The following is a 16,222-nucleotide window of genomic DNA, read 5'->3' as shown; positions in this document are numbered from 1 at the left end:
GCCCCTCTCTGCAGGGCCGAGAGCCTGACCGCCAGCAGCTCTGCCCACCAGTCGCCGTGTCACGGCCAGCCGGGCAGCTCAGTCAGCGGGCCCCCCCCCCACATCATAAACAGGGAGCCAACCTAAGGTGCATTAATTAACCCTGAGATGGGGGCCCCTTCTGCTTCCCCTGACCCAGATGGTGAGAGAGGCGACCAGCCCGGCCGAGCAGGGAGCCGGGGGCCCCTCCAGGTCCCCCTGACGAGGCTGGGGGGTGATTAAAGAGACACAATGCAGAAAGGCTCCCAGCACCAAAAGCCCTGAGCTGTTAGGTCTTCATTCACAGATACAGCGTCAGCCAAACTCAGCTGGCTGGCAATGAAGCATTTATGTAACATTACTACAGCGTTACGCAATGCCATCGACTAAAAATGCTCTTTACACACGAGCGACAGTGTCCCCCCACTGGTCACGCACGAGTAGGGAACGTACCACTAACCCTGCGGTGACATCACCCGCTCCAGCGGGGTTGAATAGGAGATCAGGCCACCTGGAGGTTTTCATTTAAAGCCTCTATTACAAGCAAGAGGGGGGGGAGGGGGCTCCACGGCAGTCCTGAGTGAGATGCAGCCCCACCCACCACCACATTTTTTACATTTGTCTAAAGTGACAAATGAGGGAGGGATGCTTGAGGTGAGAGGACAAGGACAGCCAACGCCCCCCAGGGCAGCTGAGGTTAAGGGCCCAGCTCACGGGCCCAACGTTGAGGTGATTTCTCTGGCAGCCATGGGATTCAAACCCGTGACCTTCCGGAGAGAGACAGTTTGGTGGGCTTTAGGTGTGGGGACGTACGGGGTGCAGCCCCTCTCTGCAGGGCCGAGAGCCTGACCGCCAGCGGCTCTGCCCAAGGCCAGCCGGGCAGCTCAGTCAGCGGGCCCCCCCCCCCCATCTAAGACGGGGTGCCAGCTTAACGTGCATTAATTAACCCTGAGGTGGGGGCCCCGTCTGCTTCCCCTGACCCAGACGGTGAGAAAGGCGACCAGCCCGGCCAAGCAGGGGAGGGTGGATAAATCTGTGAATCTGCATCCTTTTCTTAAATGTGTCCCAGACAACTCCATGCCACATACTGTTATGAAGCCCACTGGTGCAGCAAGGCATGCTGGGAAGGCGTCCCTCCACGACCGACCTGGACCCCATCATCACTGTTCACCGACCTGCCAGACTGAATCGTCCCGGCAGCAGTCCATGGTCGTCTGCCACCCCCCTCTGTGGATATCATATTATTGATAACCAGTCCCCCCCGCCCCCCCCCCCCCAGGAATTAGACAGCTGACGGAAAAAAAACGAAGGAGGAGGTAGCAACAGAGCAGGCCACCCTATTGGACATCACTGAGATACAGGGGTGAGAGCTGTCAGGTGATTGGCTCCTGATCACGGCAGGGGGCCTGTCCTCGGCACCGTCAGTGAGGCCAGAGAAAAACTGGACGCGACCTGAACTCCATCAGGCGCTGCCAGCTACACAGGATCACCCATCTCAACCCTCATTTTTATCCTGAATCTCGAGGGATACGCACCGTCAAGGTGAACCACGTTCTCACCGTAGCCAGCAGGCAGGAGAAGGTGACCTGTGACGGGTCAGAGTATAGCGGTAAATTAGCCTGAGGGATTAGCTCTATAGGGGGCAGGGGGGGTCCTAGTTAAGTGACTCCTGTCCCTCTGTGAGTGTGAAACACTGCAATTACACAATGAGAAGTAGACCCCCCCCCCCCCGCCCGCATCCCTGCACAGTTACCCTTCAGCTGAATGGCAAGTTCACACCTTCCCCCATAAATGTCCACAAACCCGGGGCTCACAGTTTAATTCTGCGTCATTCCCACTAGGGGGCATCATGACTTCAGCTCTGCCTTAGGCTCCAGGTTCACCGCCTGTGCTCTGCGGCTGTCAACCAGCGTGAACCCTCACTCAGAACAATGATGTGGACGGGAAAAGGTCAGCCGGTGTAATATTTCACACCCTTCAGCAGGCGAAACACGAGTGACAGCAAACTCAGGAGAGGTTGATGACCCTGAGATCCGTGTCCGGCCCTTTAAGAGGAGCGGAGCGACCGGTGGGGGCTCACTGCAGGCCTTTCAGCACCCTGGGGCTGGAAGACGGGTGACAGGAAGAGGCCCTTTTATCCAGGGGCCCGCTGGAAATCTGCATCTTCAGTCAGAAGTCTCCATTGTTCTTCAGCTTTTTCCCAGCAGGTCAGCAGAACCAGCTTCCCGAACAGAACCCATGTCAAGGTCTGGGGGCTACTGATTCAGCATTTCCTGCCTCAGAGCGGCCTGGTAAAGCCCAAGGCCACGGACCATGTGCGTGCGATTCTGACCGCATGTAACAGGACCTTAGACCCAGGTCACTGGGCTCGTAATTAGAGAAGGAAACGAGGGTTCCTGTCACAGTCTAGGCTGAACCCAGAGTGGCTGAAGAGCCAGCCAGGAGCAGAAGCTAACAGGCTCCGCCCACAATCTCCAGAGCTCCGGCCTTTAAAGGCACAAGAGCCCAGTGATGTTACCCCCCTCCCCCCCCACCCCCATGCACTAGCACCCCTATAGCGGAAAACGTGGAGGCGCAGACTTCGACCAAAAGGCACGTGTTGCGATGAGGGAGCAGACCCTGCAGGGCCCTAACACGAGACGATGTTCTGGTGACATTCCTAATTAAACATCTCCGCACTGCCCTGAGGCTCTGAGTCAGTATATTACTTGTATATTAATGAGTCATTGGTAATTTTTTCTAAAACATAGGCTGGGGGTGGAACAATAAGGGGGGGGGGGGGTTGGTGTTTAACACTGCGTAGTGAAATGAGAATTAATAAAGAGGCAGAGGAGGCGTGTTGGCAGAGTCTGAGGGCTCTGACAGGGGACCAGGGATGCCAAACTGCACAAGCAGAAATGAGGAAACACAAGGCCACCCCCCACTTACAGGAAGAGAAGCAGGTAGACATTCACCTCCCTCCTTTGCTGTGATACTAACCATTGGAGACCTACAGCTTTGCTAACTAACCGATTACCAGTCATACCACCTGACTAAGAAACAGTCCTGTTTTCGATGCCCCTTGTAGCTGTAATTACATTAAATGAACATGAATCACCCCAGATCCTCATAACAGGGTATTTACGGTAATTAAGAGTGGGGGCTACCATCCGCAGGAATATGGTACAGTGAAACCTTCAGCTCTGCCACAGCCGACCATGTGAGCATCCTGGGCTCTGAACACCATCGCTGGGTATCTGCAGTACAGGGCTTTTCACTCACTCCCCTAGCTGGCACTGAAAACTCTGAAGGTTAGGATACAGAAAAAGTGCTCTGGAGTGTCACAAATTAAATGAACTGGCCAGAAAACTAGAATATGTCTCTGTTTTATCATGTCCAGCATGGAAGCACTTCCCTCACCATTTCCAGGCCACACTTTCTCATCGCCAGGCCACACCTCCATATAGCCAGGCCACACCTTCTCATCGCCAGGCCACACCTCCATATAGCCAGGCCACACCTCCATATAGCCAGGCCACACCTTCTCATCGCCAGGCCACACCTCCATATAGCCAGGCCACACCTTCTCATCGCCAGGCCACACCTCCATATAGCCAGGCCACACCTTCTCATCGCCAGGCCACACCTCCATATAGCCAGGCCACACCCCCATATCGCGAGGCCACACCTCCTCATCGTCAGACCACTCCCCCATATCGCGAGGCCACACCTCCTCATCGTCAGACCACTCCCCCATATCGCGAGGCCACACCTCCTCATCGTCAGACCACTCCTCCATATAAGCGAGGCCACGCCTCCTCATCTCTTTTTTGCATTTAGCTGCCTTCTTAGCTGTCGCTTATACTGAAGCTGCGGCCAGGATCCTGTTGTCCAGGGCAACGCTGAGCGCTGCATTAACTGCAGCCAATGCATTTTGTGCTTTAGGAGAGGGCAAGGGACTGAGCAAGGGGGAACCCGAAGCCGGGTGGAGGCAGAAAAAAACAGAGAGAACCCAGCAGCACCCCCCACTGGGAAGATTCAGAACCACCTTCGGCCATTTCACTCAGGACAAGACCGGCCATGGCAAGTGACATATGACCTTCCGCTTATGTCCCGTGGACAGCCAGCCAATGGCAGGAGAGAGGGACAGTCAGATGACACATGAGCTCATGAGCGAGGACTTGCGACGCAGCCTCTAATTTTTTAGCACATATCATGAATTATTAATAAGCCCCTCAGCAAATTAATTCATTGTTTGAGGCAAAGGAAGAGCTGAGATGAGAGCGATGTCATTTATTTAAGAGCTACTCCCTGGATACTCTGAGAGCACCCCTGTGTGGACTGCCACCTTCCCCAGAACCTTAAAATCCCTCCCCCCAGATGAGGCTGAAAGGAGCTGAGCGGGACAGCAATGTGAGAGGAGAGACCCCCCTCCCACACCCATCGTACGTCACACATGGGAGGGGGGCACAAAACTAAAAACAAAAACAAGGAATGGGCTGCAAGACACCATAACATGTGACTGGGGGGGCAGTCCATGATCAGTCTCACGGCTCAGCGTCTCTGAAGAAGCATCGAACGTCACCGAAGATTGAGTCACAGGTCCGCAGCTGCTCGATCCGCTGTGATGGTTCACGTATCCATGAAGTGCTGTTCAGTTACAGCATTTTCACTTTGGAAACGAATGAAACCCATTTACTGACATAGGCAGGACTTAAATTCACAAGCAGACGTCCAGCACGGAAAACACTGTGCTAAATGTGGCTGTGAGTTTGTTACGGTTAATGCTGGAGACCCTCCCACGTCACTTAAATCAGTAGTTTGGGAACATTACAGTTTCCTATTAATTTACACCAACAGTACAGAGAGAGTAGCTGATAAGACCAAGACTGTCTGTTGGCTCTGAACTCGGACATGTTGCTGGAAACTCATCTAACATGCTAAGTCGTTTGAGACGGCATCATCGCAGTGTGTGTGCGAATGGAGCGAGGCAGACAGCCTCTGCAAGTTACTCTGCCTATGGCCATTAAGGTGACTTTGGCCAAAAATTCAGGCCTAAAAAAACAACTATGGTTATAGGGATGTTTATCACTACGGATATGTGACCATACTCAGTAGCAGAGAACATGGGGTTTAGCTGATTATAATTGTTATGATGTGCCTCATTTTTTACTTTTTATTTATTTTACATATTTATCTTTACAATGTGGAAATATGCATCACTCTGGTGTTATTCAGAATATTGCCTTATGTTTCCTTATTGTGTTTGCAGTTTTAAAGAAAATTTCAAAACAAATTCTATTTCACCTGCTGTACCAAAGTGGCACTGAATTGTGAACCAAGATGGAGGTTCGTACTGAACCGAGAATTTCGTGTACCGTCATACCCAAGCCGCCAAAAAAACATGTGCATTCAGCTAATCTACTTCTCTTTGTTGGGCTGACTTGCAGCTCTCTCTCTTTAACACCACGCCCCCCCCCCACCCCCACCCCCACCCCCAAACCCCACCCTTAAACACGGTCAGCCATCTGGAAGCGTGATTAAATTATTACTGTTGTTTTTAATGCACTCCCATTAGACACACTGACTCACTGAGTTGATCAAACGGCAAGAGAGGCTTGCAAAACACAGCAGCCCCCCCCCCCCCCCCCAGGGACTGGGGCGAATTCCACACAGCGTGTTTACACAAACTGGGACAGCGCCGATTATGGGAGCTGCGTCTGGTAGGGGCCACCAGAGAACACCGGCTTTGCAAAAAGGGGGGGGGGGGTGCACGAGTGATGGTGTGCACGAGTGATGGCGTGCACGAGTGCTACGGAGCGGAAAGAAAGTAGGGAACAAGAGAACCGAATCGTGACTCGAGCTCTCATCCAAAAAAACAGGAAGTTAGATAAAAGTGCCAGACGTGACTGAGACTTTTCCTCGAAGCTCATTATGTGGCAGTCACAGCTCGACCAATCCGAGAGCCCGGATACAGTCCTCTGTTGCCCGGCCGTTCGGTTGCTAAGGCTTCACCTCATAGCCCCCTCCTCTGCCCCTCGCCACGCTCTGAGGGTTGTCGTTAGAGCCTAGGCTGGCAATTAAGCCATCCTCCTTAGGCTCACCGCGGGCCAGCCCATCGCACGGCGCCAAGCTCATGGGCCGGCTAATTGGACAGCACTAACGAAACAGTGCGGCTTGAAAGAGCACTCAGCAGGTGGGGGGGTCGGACAGGGGTGCATTAAAGGGGGGGAAGTTAGGATGATTTCAATCGCCTCAGAGTGACAGAGGTCCTAAAAAAATTTGGAACATGACTGGTTTGGTCTCGGTTGGGGGCCCAATTTGAAAAGCTTTCAATGAACACGGTTTTGCCCCTCCCCCCTGTTCATGCTATGTTCAAATCTCCCCGTCACGTAGCCGGCGATTCAGTGGGAAATACTGCTTCGAACGGTTCACTTTGCAGGAAATTGCGAAACTATTTTGTCAAACAAGACAAATCACCCAGCATTCTGTTAATCGCAGCTTCCCGCAATTTGATCTTTTCTGTCGCTTTTCTCCGCTCAACATAATTTAGACACCAGCTTGCAAAATAACAGCCACTAAAGACTGAAATAAGACATAAAACAAATGGAATTTTATAGCCTTTAGGCAGGATGCCTACTATTGTAGCGTGAAAACTGCCAGGAAAGAACAAACAAACATTATGACATTGTTCGACATCTGCTTTCCAAACGAATCCCGAGCCTCTTAAACAGAGCCTTGTTCGTAGGAGCAGGAGCTGGAATCGGGGAAAACAAATATCCAAGGCCGGAAATCCATGGTGAGAACGATCCCGCTGTTTGCTCAGCGACCCCCAAAGTGGAGAACATGGAGTCTGGCAAGAAACCAACGGAGATATTGGGGAAATCCTGGGAAGGCAATCAGCCTGAAATGTATGCGAATGCGTCACTTCGAAACAGACAAAGACAGGGGCTAATCTCCGCTACATTAGCTGAGTCACGATGGCCGGGCCCTCGGAGTGTTTCATCTCTGCTTCGGGACCCCTGGACTCAGACCCAAACGTTCACGCATCAGCGAGAACGAGGCCACGATACAACACCAGATAAACGACCCTCACGCCGCTCCACGAAACTTACAATGAGTCAGCAGCAGCTGTGCAGGCGGACGGTTTGTCTGAGAACCTAAAGGCCTGCCCTCCTGTCCACCACACCCACTCGGCTGCAAAACAACGCCTGGTGTTTCGAGGGCCTGCACAGTCGGGTGTGTTTCCAGCAAGGGAGTCTGTTAACGACGACTATGCAAAAACCGCCGTGCTTCCTGTGACACACACACGCGTACAGCGTGACAGCTAACGGGACTCACTTTGCCCAATGACTGCCGATACCCTCTATCAGGGCTGACGGATCACCGCAAAACCCCCTGCCCCCCCCAAAAATAACACCACACATTTGATTTGGCTGACAAAGGCTGCACTGCATTTCTCGTTACCGGCGTGAAGAGTCACAGCAGGCCTGCACTGCCGGCGGCATCTGGAGGACAGGAATCGGAGCTCGAGCTGAAGCGTGTCTCTCTGGACACCACCAGACCCATTTCCCACTTAAAATTGTGTGTCCTGCCATCAGAACAGACGGCCGTCGGGGGCATTGCGATCACACCATCGGAGGACCCCATAGCAGCTGAGGAGTGACCCGGATTGCGTGTGGCCTTAAGACAGACAGGGCTGCCCACCGCAGTGCCTGTCGACGCACATTGAAGTCGGCTTGAATGTGCTGCACTGGATTCCAGCTCCTAGCTATTAAGGAATTAATTGGGGCCATCAATCTTATTTTGCTTCTGAACAACGAAAGGCTCAGAAGACTGCGTCTCCCCCCCCCCACACACACACATACCCCTATCCCCCTGAAGCCATCATGCTAACCACTGTCCTGAATCTTATCCAGACCTCCAGCGCAAGCGCAATGGTGTCCTGCAATCTGACCTCTGGCTTGAATATCAGTGTTTTCTGGGACTTTGGACAGTAAAGCAGGGTAAACTGGGGGCGTGTGAGACTCGCAGGCTTAAAATCTGACATGAAGACCTGAGAGTACAGGCCCCCAAACGGAAATTGAGGTTTTCTCCACCCTGACACATACACACGCTGTTCTGCAGTCACACCCAGACACACCCGTGCAGATAAGGCACAAGGCGACACACTCAATCACCGATTCTCACACTGCCGACTCACACCGGAAGGTGCCGCCTCCCCAAGAGCCTCAAACATAATCAGACGGTGTGCAGAAATGAAGAGCAAATTTCCAAATTTAATTAAGCTTCTTCGTTGGACTGAGTCTTGGTTCCCGATACCGTCGAGGAAGCCTGACTTTCGATCTTCTGCAGTCTCATCCCAGAAACTGCAAGAAAGAGATTGAGGAAGTTTTGGAAATTTGCTCTTTGAATACATGCAACACGGAAGAGCTCACGGGGAGGAAATGAGACATGGAGAGGCATCTGTGGTCAGAAAGGGGAACCCCGAGGTCGAAACCACCAGGTAACCGGCAGAACCAAAACTAGGACCTCCAGTGACTGCACCACATTTAGCGGCCGAAAATCGTGCCACCACCATGTCACATTGCTCCCCCCCTCACCCCCCTCGGGAGACGTAAGGTGCCTCTGGATTCTCAGGGATGACTCTGGATTCTCAGGGATGACTCTGGATTCTCAGGGATGACTCTCGATTCTCAGGGATGACTCTCGATTCTCACGCAGAGCAACTTGTGCAGACTGTCGCCCCCCCGCAAAGGCGACAGCAGCCCGTTAACCGCTAGACGCAGCCATACTAGCCGGTTGCCGGTGTGGACCTTCGTGAAAGCGCCCCGCCTCCTCCAGCTTTGATGAGCACCCAGAGTCATTACCGCCATTTGATTAGCGTTTTAATTGTGATAATAAAAAACAAACATATTCTCCCTGTGGCTCAGTACGAGGCACAGAGCACCTCCACACCGCCAGTTAATTACCGTTTAATCGCGGCGATGCATCCGCTGAGGGTGGACACGGTCATGTGACTTTTTTCCCAGAAACACCTCTGTCAAGGTGTAAGAAGAGTGTCCCCCACTCCTGAAAAAACACATTTTTTCCATTTTTAAAAGCTAAACAAATAAAATTGACAGGCAGAGTCTCCTGTAGCTTGCTGGGCCTGAACTCCAGGCCATCCCATTCAGCACCCCCCCCGGTCCCTCAAGTCCCACATGTACATCACTCACAAGGGGGCAAGACACCCCCCCCCCCCCCCTTGGCAGGAGAACAGGTGGAGGAGATAGGGAGAGGAGGAGACTGGAACGACCGGAAGGGGAGTCTACTTGCTATGTATCTCTGACTAATCAGGCGAGAACAGTAGTGAAGCTGGAATCAGCCATTGGCTGACGGCAGAGCACTGTACTTTAGCCCCAGTGCCATGTGAAAGCCCCCCCCCCCCCTTTCCCCAGTCCCCCTATTTCACCCAAACGCAGGAGCGACCAATGACCCCCCCCCCCAACACCCCCCATTCTCTCAGCTGTAAGCTTAATAATGTCAGAGCCTGTGGCAGTATCGCAGAGGTAATGACACGGAATGGAAAAAAACAGGCTCATTAGTGCACGCCTAGTGACATGGAGGGTGGGGGGGGGCCGGAAAAGGGGGGGGGGGGCGCGGTGCTCTCGCAACAGGAGCCGCGAAAACGAGGCGTGTTGGAAGCGTTAACAAAGAGATTCGACGGGGGATAATTACGGCAAAGGAGCGGTCTGTAACGGCGGCTTTCCCGTGACCTTCCGCCATCAGCGTGACCCCTCCACAGTAGGCTGCCCCTCATCGCCCCCCTCCCCAAAGTAAATTGTGTATAAAACCAGCCCAGGGTCGTACGTGAAAATACGCCACTGATTTTACGATCACTGATTTTAGCAGAATGCTTGCACCCACGTTACGCAGGAATAAAGTGACACCTTGCTAACCGGCTAAGAAACTCCACCGAACTACCCCCCCCCCCCCCCAAGCCAAGACATTAAACTCACACCAGGTACATTTATGCCCATATAAGGAAAGCGTATAATTCCATTATTGCGGCCTCTTCATGGCACAACTGAGAGCAGCGTGTAGCCTAAACGCGTTAAGCGCGCATTAAAGCGCAGTACACCTGCCGGGGGACTCGCCCACTGTTTAATATGCAAGACGTCCTGCCAAGTGCCGGATCCTTCTACAACAGCGCAGATCTCGTTTCCGGTGAACAGGAGACAAACCCTTTCGTTCCCAGAAAACGCAGTCCTGAGCAATACAATGGAATTTCTGATCAAATGTTTGACTGGGAAATTCTTCGGCACCCGACAGAAAGTAATTAATATTTAATAAACAGATGAATAAATACATCGCAACAGCGGTAGTGTGACTGTTGGCACGCCCCCCCCCCCCCCCCCAGAATGGCCTTTAGTGCGGGCTCTTTTCGTCTGCTGCATATTCACCCCCTTTTCCCAGCAGCTCCTGGGAGGGCAGAGGGGGTTAAACAAGCAGCCATGTTCTGTACAGGATGTACCACTCAAACAGCACCAGATCTGACCCCTCCGGAGTGAGAGAGCGTTGGGCTGTGTGCCGCCCTCCGCTGCCCCTCCCCCCCCCCCCCCCCCCCGGGGATGGCATTGACCGTTACTGCACACGGCCGACCTGCGGTGACAGGACAGCATTACCAGGGTCTGTGCGCCTTAGATACGTTATCGCACAGATGAACATGCCTCTGCTTTGGGACACATAGCCCCCCCCCCCCCCAGCCCCCACCTCACCAACCTTAACAGAAAACAGCTGTCGTAAACAGGGCTGATAGTTATTGTTGTTTTGGCAGCAACGTTCCCATTTAGAGGCCGGAAACAAAGGAATCTCACCCCTCCCAGTCAGTCGTCTTGCTTGGGGGGGGGGGGGGGCGAGAGGGCATCGTCTGCTCCTGGGAGAAAAGGGGCAGGAGATCGAGGCCTGAAACCCGACCCCTGAATGGACACACACGCGCACAACCCCCCGATCTCATCTCGGAAAGCGCTGTCTCTGAGCTGAAGATGGACTCCCCCGATCGTAATGGAAAGACAGAATGACCTCAGCCGCCATCCAATCACCTGCGCCAGAGGTGAGACGTGGTGACCCCCGCATGTGTGCCCCCCCCCCCCCCTCGCCAAACGTGCACCCAAATCCTCACTGGGTCACCAAAACTGACCCCCTCCGGCGGGCTGCCAAAGCACTTATCCACACCTGGGGGATTTAAAAGCACTCTCGTCTGGCTTGAGCAGCCGCTGCCTGCATCTCCCTGTAGGGGGCGCTAAGGACGAGCGAGTCGGACGTCAGGCACTCACAGGGAGGGCTGGGCAAACGCGGAGCCGGACGTTAGATTTCACGGCGTATGTGGATTTGTGTTCACCCCGACTGACTCCGCCAGACTCTGATCGAGCGTCGCTGACGAGGCAAGGATAAGGTATTGATCTGGCAAACCTGGATTTAAAAAAACAGCAGGAAAGTAGGGTCCAAAGTTCCCGGGTTGTTGCTGCGCTGACCCGTCTCCAAAGGCCCAGCTGCAGCTTGTTGATTCAGACACTGCCTTTGATAGACCACAAAAAGCAGGTACAGTCTACACACCTCAAATAAGGCCACAACAGCAAACCATGGCCCTTCTGAAGTCTGCCTGGGGAAAATGGATTCTACGAGGGACCCTTGTGAATAACAGCCCTCCCTTTCGTCCGTCGGAAAAGAAGCAGATAAATGAGTTGGACAGAGGTTCTGTGCGTGTGGCAGGGTGGGAGCCACAGCCCCCCCCCCCCCCCAGCCTAATGAAGATACCACAGGATGTCCATGGAGCCAGGAGACAGGGGGGCTGAGCTGGGTATTTTTGCATCACGTCAGCGTCCCCTGCTTTCTGTTATCCAGCCCCCGCTAAAACTGAGGGGGAGGGGGTCTAGACAAACTGGGTGCCTACGGCCCGACCAGCATATGGGGCCCCAGACAAAGTCTTGGATTGGCTAAATCAACCACCACCCCCCTCAGAGGCCTGCTAGGACCACTAAAATGGTAGATCCAGCCCTGGGGGTGATGGGGGGGGGGGCTGGCCCGGGGCATGGAGGCTTCTGAGCAGAATGCCAGAAGAAGCTGGCATTACAGAAAGAGTTTCCGAGTGACCAAAGGAGTTTGGTGGTAAGACATCGAGCTGGGGCATGCCCTGGGTGAGGCTGGGCAGGCCCAAGTGAACCACCGGGTTCCCTGGTAAACAGAAGCGTGGGTGGGTCAAACAAAGAACCACAAAGTCATGTGAGTTCAGACTCCATGAGTGGGTTCAATGGGCAGAAAGCGAACTGATTTTTTCTTTTCTTTTTCTTTTTTTTACAGTTTTAGGCTGCAATCCATCACCCCTGAAATCCCCTGTTCCTGCAAACCCGGCTGCCCAAACTGAGGGAGCAGGGAGTAAAAACACAGACACGGGGTGGGGCTGGGGTGTCGCAGAGAGCCCGACGTGCCTGAAATAGAGGAACACGCTAAGACAGAGGAATTTTTGTGGTCCTAGCAGGCCTGACCATGAAATATCCCATATATGTGTTATGGATGTATATCCCAAATATCCTGACCATGAAATATCCCATCTGAACAAAGAAACAGAAATCAGAGAAAGGGACAGAGAGATTATGAGACCCCACAAAGCACCGGTTAGGCACGTCGTGGACTGAGGCGTCCGTAGGTATGCATGGCGGAATTTACATGCTTTTCTTACTTAGATGAACCACTTTACCCCCACTCTGCCCCCCTTGGGCTGTCGAATCTACTACGCCCCTCCCGAAACGGGACCGTGACCCAGGAGCTGAGTGCGTGTTTCTCAGAGTTAAGCCATTTGTGAAAGTTCAGAATCACACTGTCAGTCACATGGGAAGTTGTCGACAGGAATAGCTGTTCACGAACCCTCCAGGATCTGGCGGGAGCCGAACCCGGATTGTACCACCCAAAACCCCCTCTCTGCTCACGGGGGCTGCCGCTATTCGGTGTTCTCCTTCAGCCAGGGACCCAGAGATGGGGCACAGCTGGGTGGTTATGCCCCCTGTGCCAATCCATCGTGCCGCTATGGGAGCCCTGTCCTGGGAATGAACCCGACCGTCTTGCCAGGACCGTAACGACAGTACTGCTGACGTATGCCATTGAGCTGGGGGCTTCGCAGACACACAGAACCTCCTGTCAGCTGGGGATTCTATTTTACTGCCTAAACAGCACAATAATCCAATCCAATGGCCAAGATGTACACACACAAAGGTCTTTTGCATTAAATGCCCTGTAACTCAAGAATTTCCAACAAGGAGAGTAAACAGCAAGCATATGTGAGTAAACTATGCAATCGGGTTTATTGTTTATAAACGAACCTACCTCCTTGACTTTATCTCGTCGCTCCCGAGTCTGAGCATCGCCCTGATCGGTCCCCAAAGGTGGCTTCAGCAGGCATTTTTTAAACTTCCCGTAATCGAAGGCACCCCCGTGCTGTCCGCGGCCGGAGGAGGCGCTCTCTTTCGCGGATCCCGCCGCATCCCGGGCTCTGCCGTGCTCCGTCCTCCCCTGGCTCCGCTCCTCCTGCGCTTTACCCCCAGCGGTTCTGGCCTCGTAAGTGACGGACGGTCTGCGGCTGACGGCTCTCAGCCTGGTGACGGCGTCCCCCCTAGCGGGGGTCATGCCCCGCGGCTGCTCGCGCTCCCGGACCCCCTTTTTATGGTGCTCGTTGTGCCCGTTCTCGGACACCGCTGTCACGGCGGGGCTGTCGGTCTTGGACAGAAAGATCCGCTTCAAGCGAATCGAGTCGGGCAGGAAGAACAGCGCTCCGAAACACAGAGTCACTAAGCCCGACAGAAAGAGTAAAAAAACGAATTTCTGGGACAAGCGGAGACCCATCCCCGAAGCCGACACGCCGGGTAACTTTCGGAAGAGCATTTCTCCTCCCGATCAAAATGACTGTATAGAGAAACGCTGCAAGGCGCTATATGACACGTCCGCTGCGCCGATCGCCTTGTTGCATTTATTTGAAAAGTTACAATGTAACGCAGCCAGACGCAGCCTCGCAGGGACGGAGCTCTTCGCAGCGTCACAGCCCACGATGGCATCGGCGACCCGGCAGACGGCGGTTCAATGGTCAAACGGAAACGCCTGCAGCACACATGCATGCACTCCCCAGAGCGAATAACATCCCCGGTGGTGTCCGCGTCCGTCCCACAGCCGACCATCCAAAAATGCGCCGTGTGCTTTCCAGTGGTATCTTCTGTGTTATTACAGCGCGGAGGCGAGCGGAGCTGGCATCGCGGACGCCGCTTTCAGATCGCCGAGAAGCGCCCCGATGAGCATCGAAGTGAGCGCTCTCTTCCCCGGGCTCGGCGCCCCCGTCATCGTGGGATTTAATTGCGTTTCGCGGCGTTTCCGCAGAAGGACACGGCCAGCCCCGTCGCACCAAGTGAATAAAGTTTATTTCCACTCACTTGCGGTGACGTACCAAAGCATTACAAAACACTGGTTGGAAAAGGGAGAAATAAAAATACAAAACCATAAAAACAGAAACAAAAAAAGGAAACAAACAGGAAGGATCCCAGCAGAGTGGCTGAAATCCGACCCACATCCAGCTGAAGGCGGTATCGGGAGGATGCAGCGGTTTTGCAGGGAGAGATTCAGATCAGATCGGCAGCACCGTCTGACTCTGTGTCCGGGAGGATGCACGTCTGTCGGTCCGCGTAATCGCGGAGCCGCCGCCCGGTCCCCGGTCCCGTCTCCGCTTGCGAAGGGCACGGATCGCGATCCCACACGGGCTACGAGCTTGTGGGGCTGCGGAGATCCGGTGGATGTGCTCCTCGGTCATCGCCGGTAACGCGATCCCTTCGAAACGCAGGGCATCGCTGCCCCCCTCCCTCCCCCGGTGTCTGCCCGCTTTACGCGCGTACCCGATCCGTGCTCGTTCACCGCGGCTGACTGACGAAGGGGGTGGTTTAAATGTAACAGTGACCGAAACGCAGGCTGCTAAAAAATCCAGGGGGCTGGTCATCCAGCTGATACATTTCCAAAGCAGTTTATGGAAACACTTTATACATACAAATCAAAAGGACACAAATGAATATCTGTAACAATCATAATGAAATAACGGCGCGCAGATCCGCCCCCGGACCGAAAATATCGCTCTGTGGGCGGTCTGCTTCGAAACGTGCCTGATGATCTCAAACATCAGGGGAGCAGAGATGGTTTTTACCCAGACTAAACGCAGCATCAAACCAGCTAATATATCCCATCGTCTTATTTCCGGTGGATTACGACTCCAAACTGGGTTTTAATATTGGGAGGCTCCGCTGAACTGGGTGGATTCAAAACATTGTGTGTGTGAATATATATATATTATATATATATATATATATATATATATATATATATATAATATATATATTCGTTTATTTATTCCCTATTAATTAACTGAGTAAATTGTGCGTAGCACGCCCAGTATATATAGAGAGGATAACAATAGGTATTAAAGCTGCGTGTTCGCCTGTTGGTTCCAGTTTAAAAATACCGAATAAAACTCCATCGCGCGTGACGCCTAATATATAACCACATACAAGACAATAACATGTAAGACAGGGTAGCACAAGTACTCGTACTGGGCGCCAAACATCTTCATGGAATCGGATTCACTTGCTGCGGAGACATAAAGCGAGAATGTAGCGGCTCTCTCCAGCAAAACGCTCCGATGAAAACGTGTTACTTTGACGAGGAATACAAGAATACCTGTTAGCGTATATTACGGGACATGAGCGGAATATAAAAAGTTTATTCCCTACCTGTAAGGAAACATAGCTCAGCGTTATGATATTTGTCACGGACGTGTCACTGGGGCTGCAAAAGACAGGCTCCTGTTCACTGATCCAGCAGGTAAACGTTACTCTCCCGAGAGTTTGGGGGGGGGGGATGATAAAGACAAGGTTTACCTGGGTCATCTGCAGGGGTGTTAACAGGAGTGTCTGCATGTCTTTGGCGCTGTGTCAGAGATATTTTTACAATTTCATTGGTGCCACTTTCTTAAGTGTTGGGGGGGTTTTCTGGAGTAACGTTGGGTGTGGTTGGGAGTCTTCCAGCCTTGCATGGGTGGTGGTGGTGGGGGGAGGGGGGGTTGGGGGTCATCATCACACACCACTGAAATGCAATGACCAGCCCATAGAACCATGAGCGCCCCCCAGAGGATATATTCTCATCCATTCAGCCTCAAAAT

At 53.1% G+C, this 16,222-nt stretch overlaps 1 protein-coding gene across 3 annotated transcripts in view; it reads right to left on the bottom strand.

Annotated features, from left to right (window-relative positions):
- Positions 1–15,886, bottom strand: part of LOC111844543 (mannosyl-oligosaccharide 1,2-alpha-mannosidase IC) — a 94,733-nt gene extending 78,847 nt beyond the window's left edge. Inside the window, exon 1 of one of the 3 annotated variants that reach the window (XM_072716254.1) lies at positions 15,795–15,886. Coding sequence is in view for 1 of the 3 variants with exons in the window: in XM_023813092.2 (XP_023668860.2) it covers positions 13,360–13,914 (555 nt within the window). In the remaining 2 variants the exon portion in view is untranslated. Of the gene's footprint in view, positions 1–11,315; positions 11,442–13,359; positions 15,045–15,794 lie in introns of those variants that run through there. The other 2 variants (XM_023813092.2, XM_023813093.2) reach the window with 2 other exon arrangements.
- Positions 15,887–16,222: the final 336 nt, after the last annotated feature.

This window comes from Paramormyrops kingsleyae, chromosome 9 (genome assembly GCF_048594095.1).
Source record: "Paramormyrops kingsleyae isolate MSU_618 chromosome 9, PKINGS_0.4, whole genome shotgun sequence".
Classification (NCBI taxonomy): domain Eukaryota; kingdom Metazoa; phylum Chordata; class Actinopteri; order Osteoglossiformes; family Mormyridae; genus Paramormyrops; species Paramormyrops kingsleyae.
The sequence above is the reverse complement of the archived record's forward strand: the minus strand, read 5'-3'. Positions and strand labels throughout refer to the sequence as shown.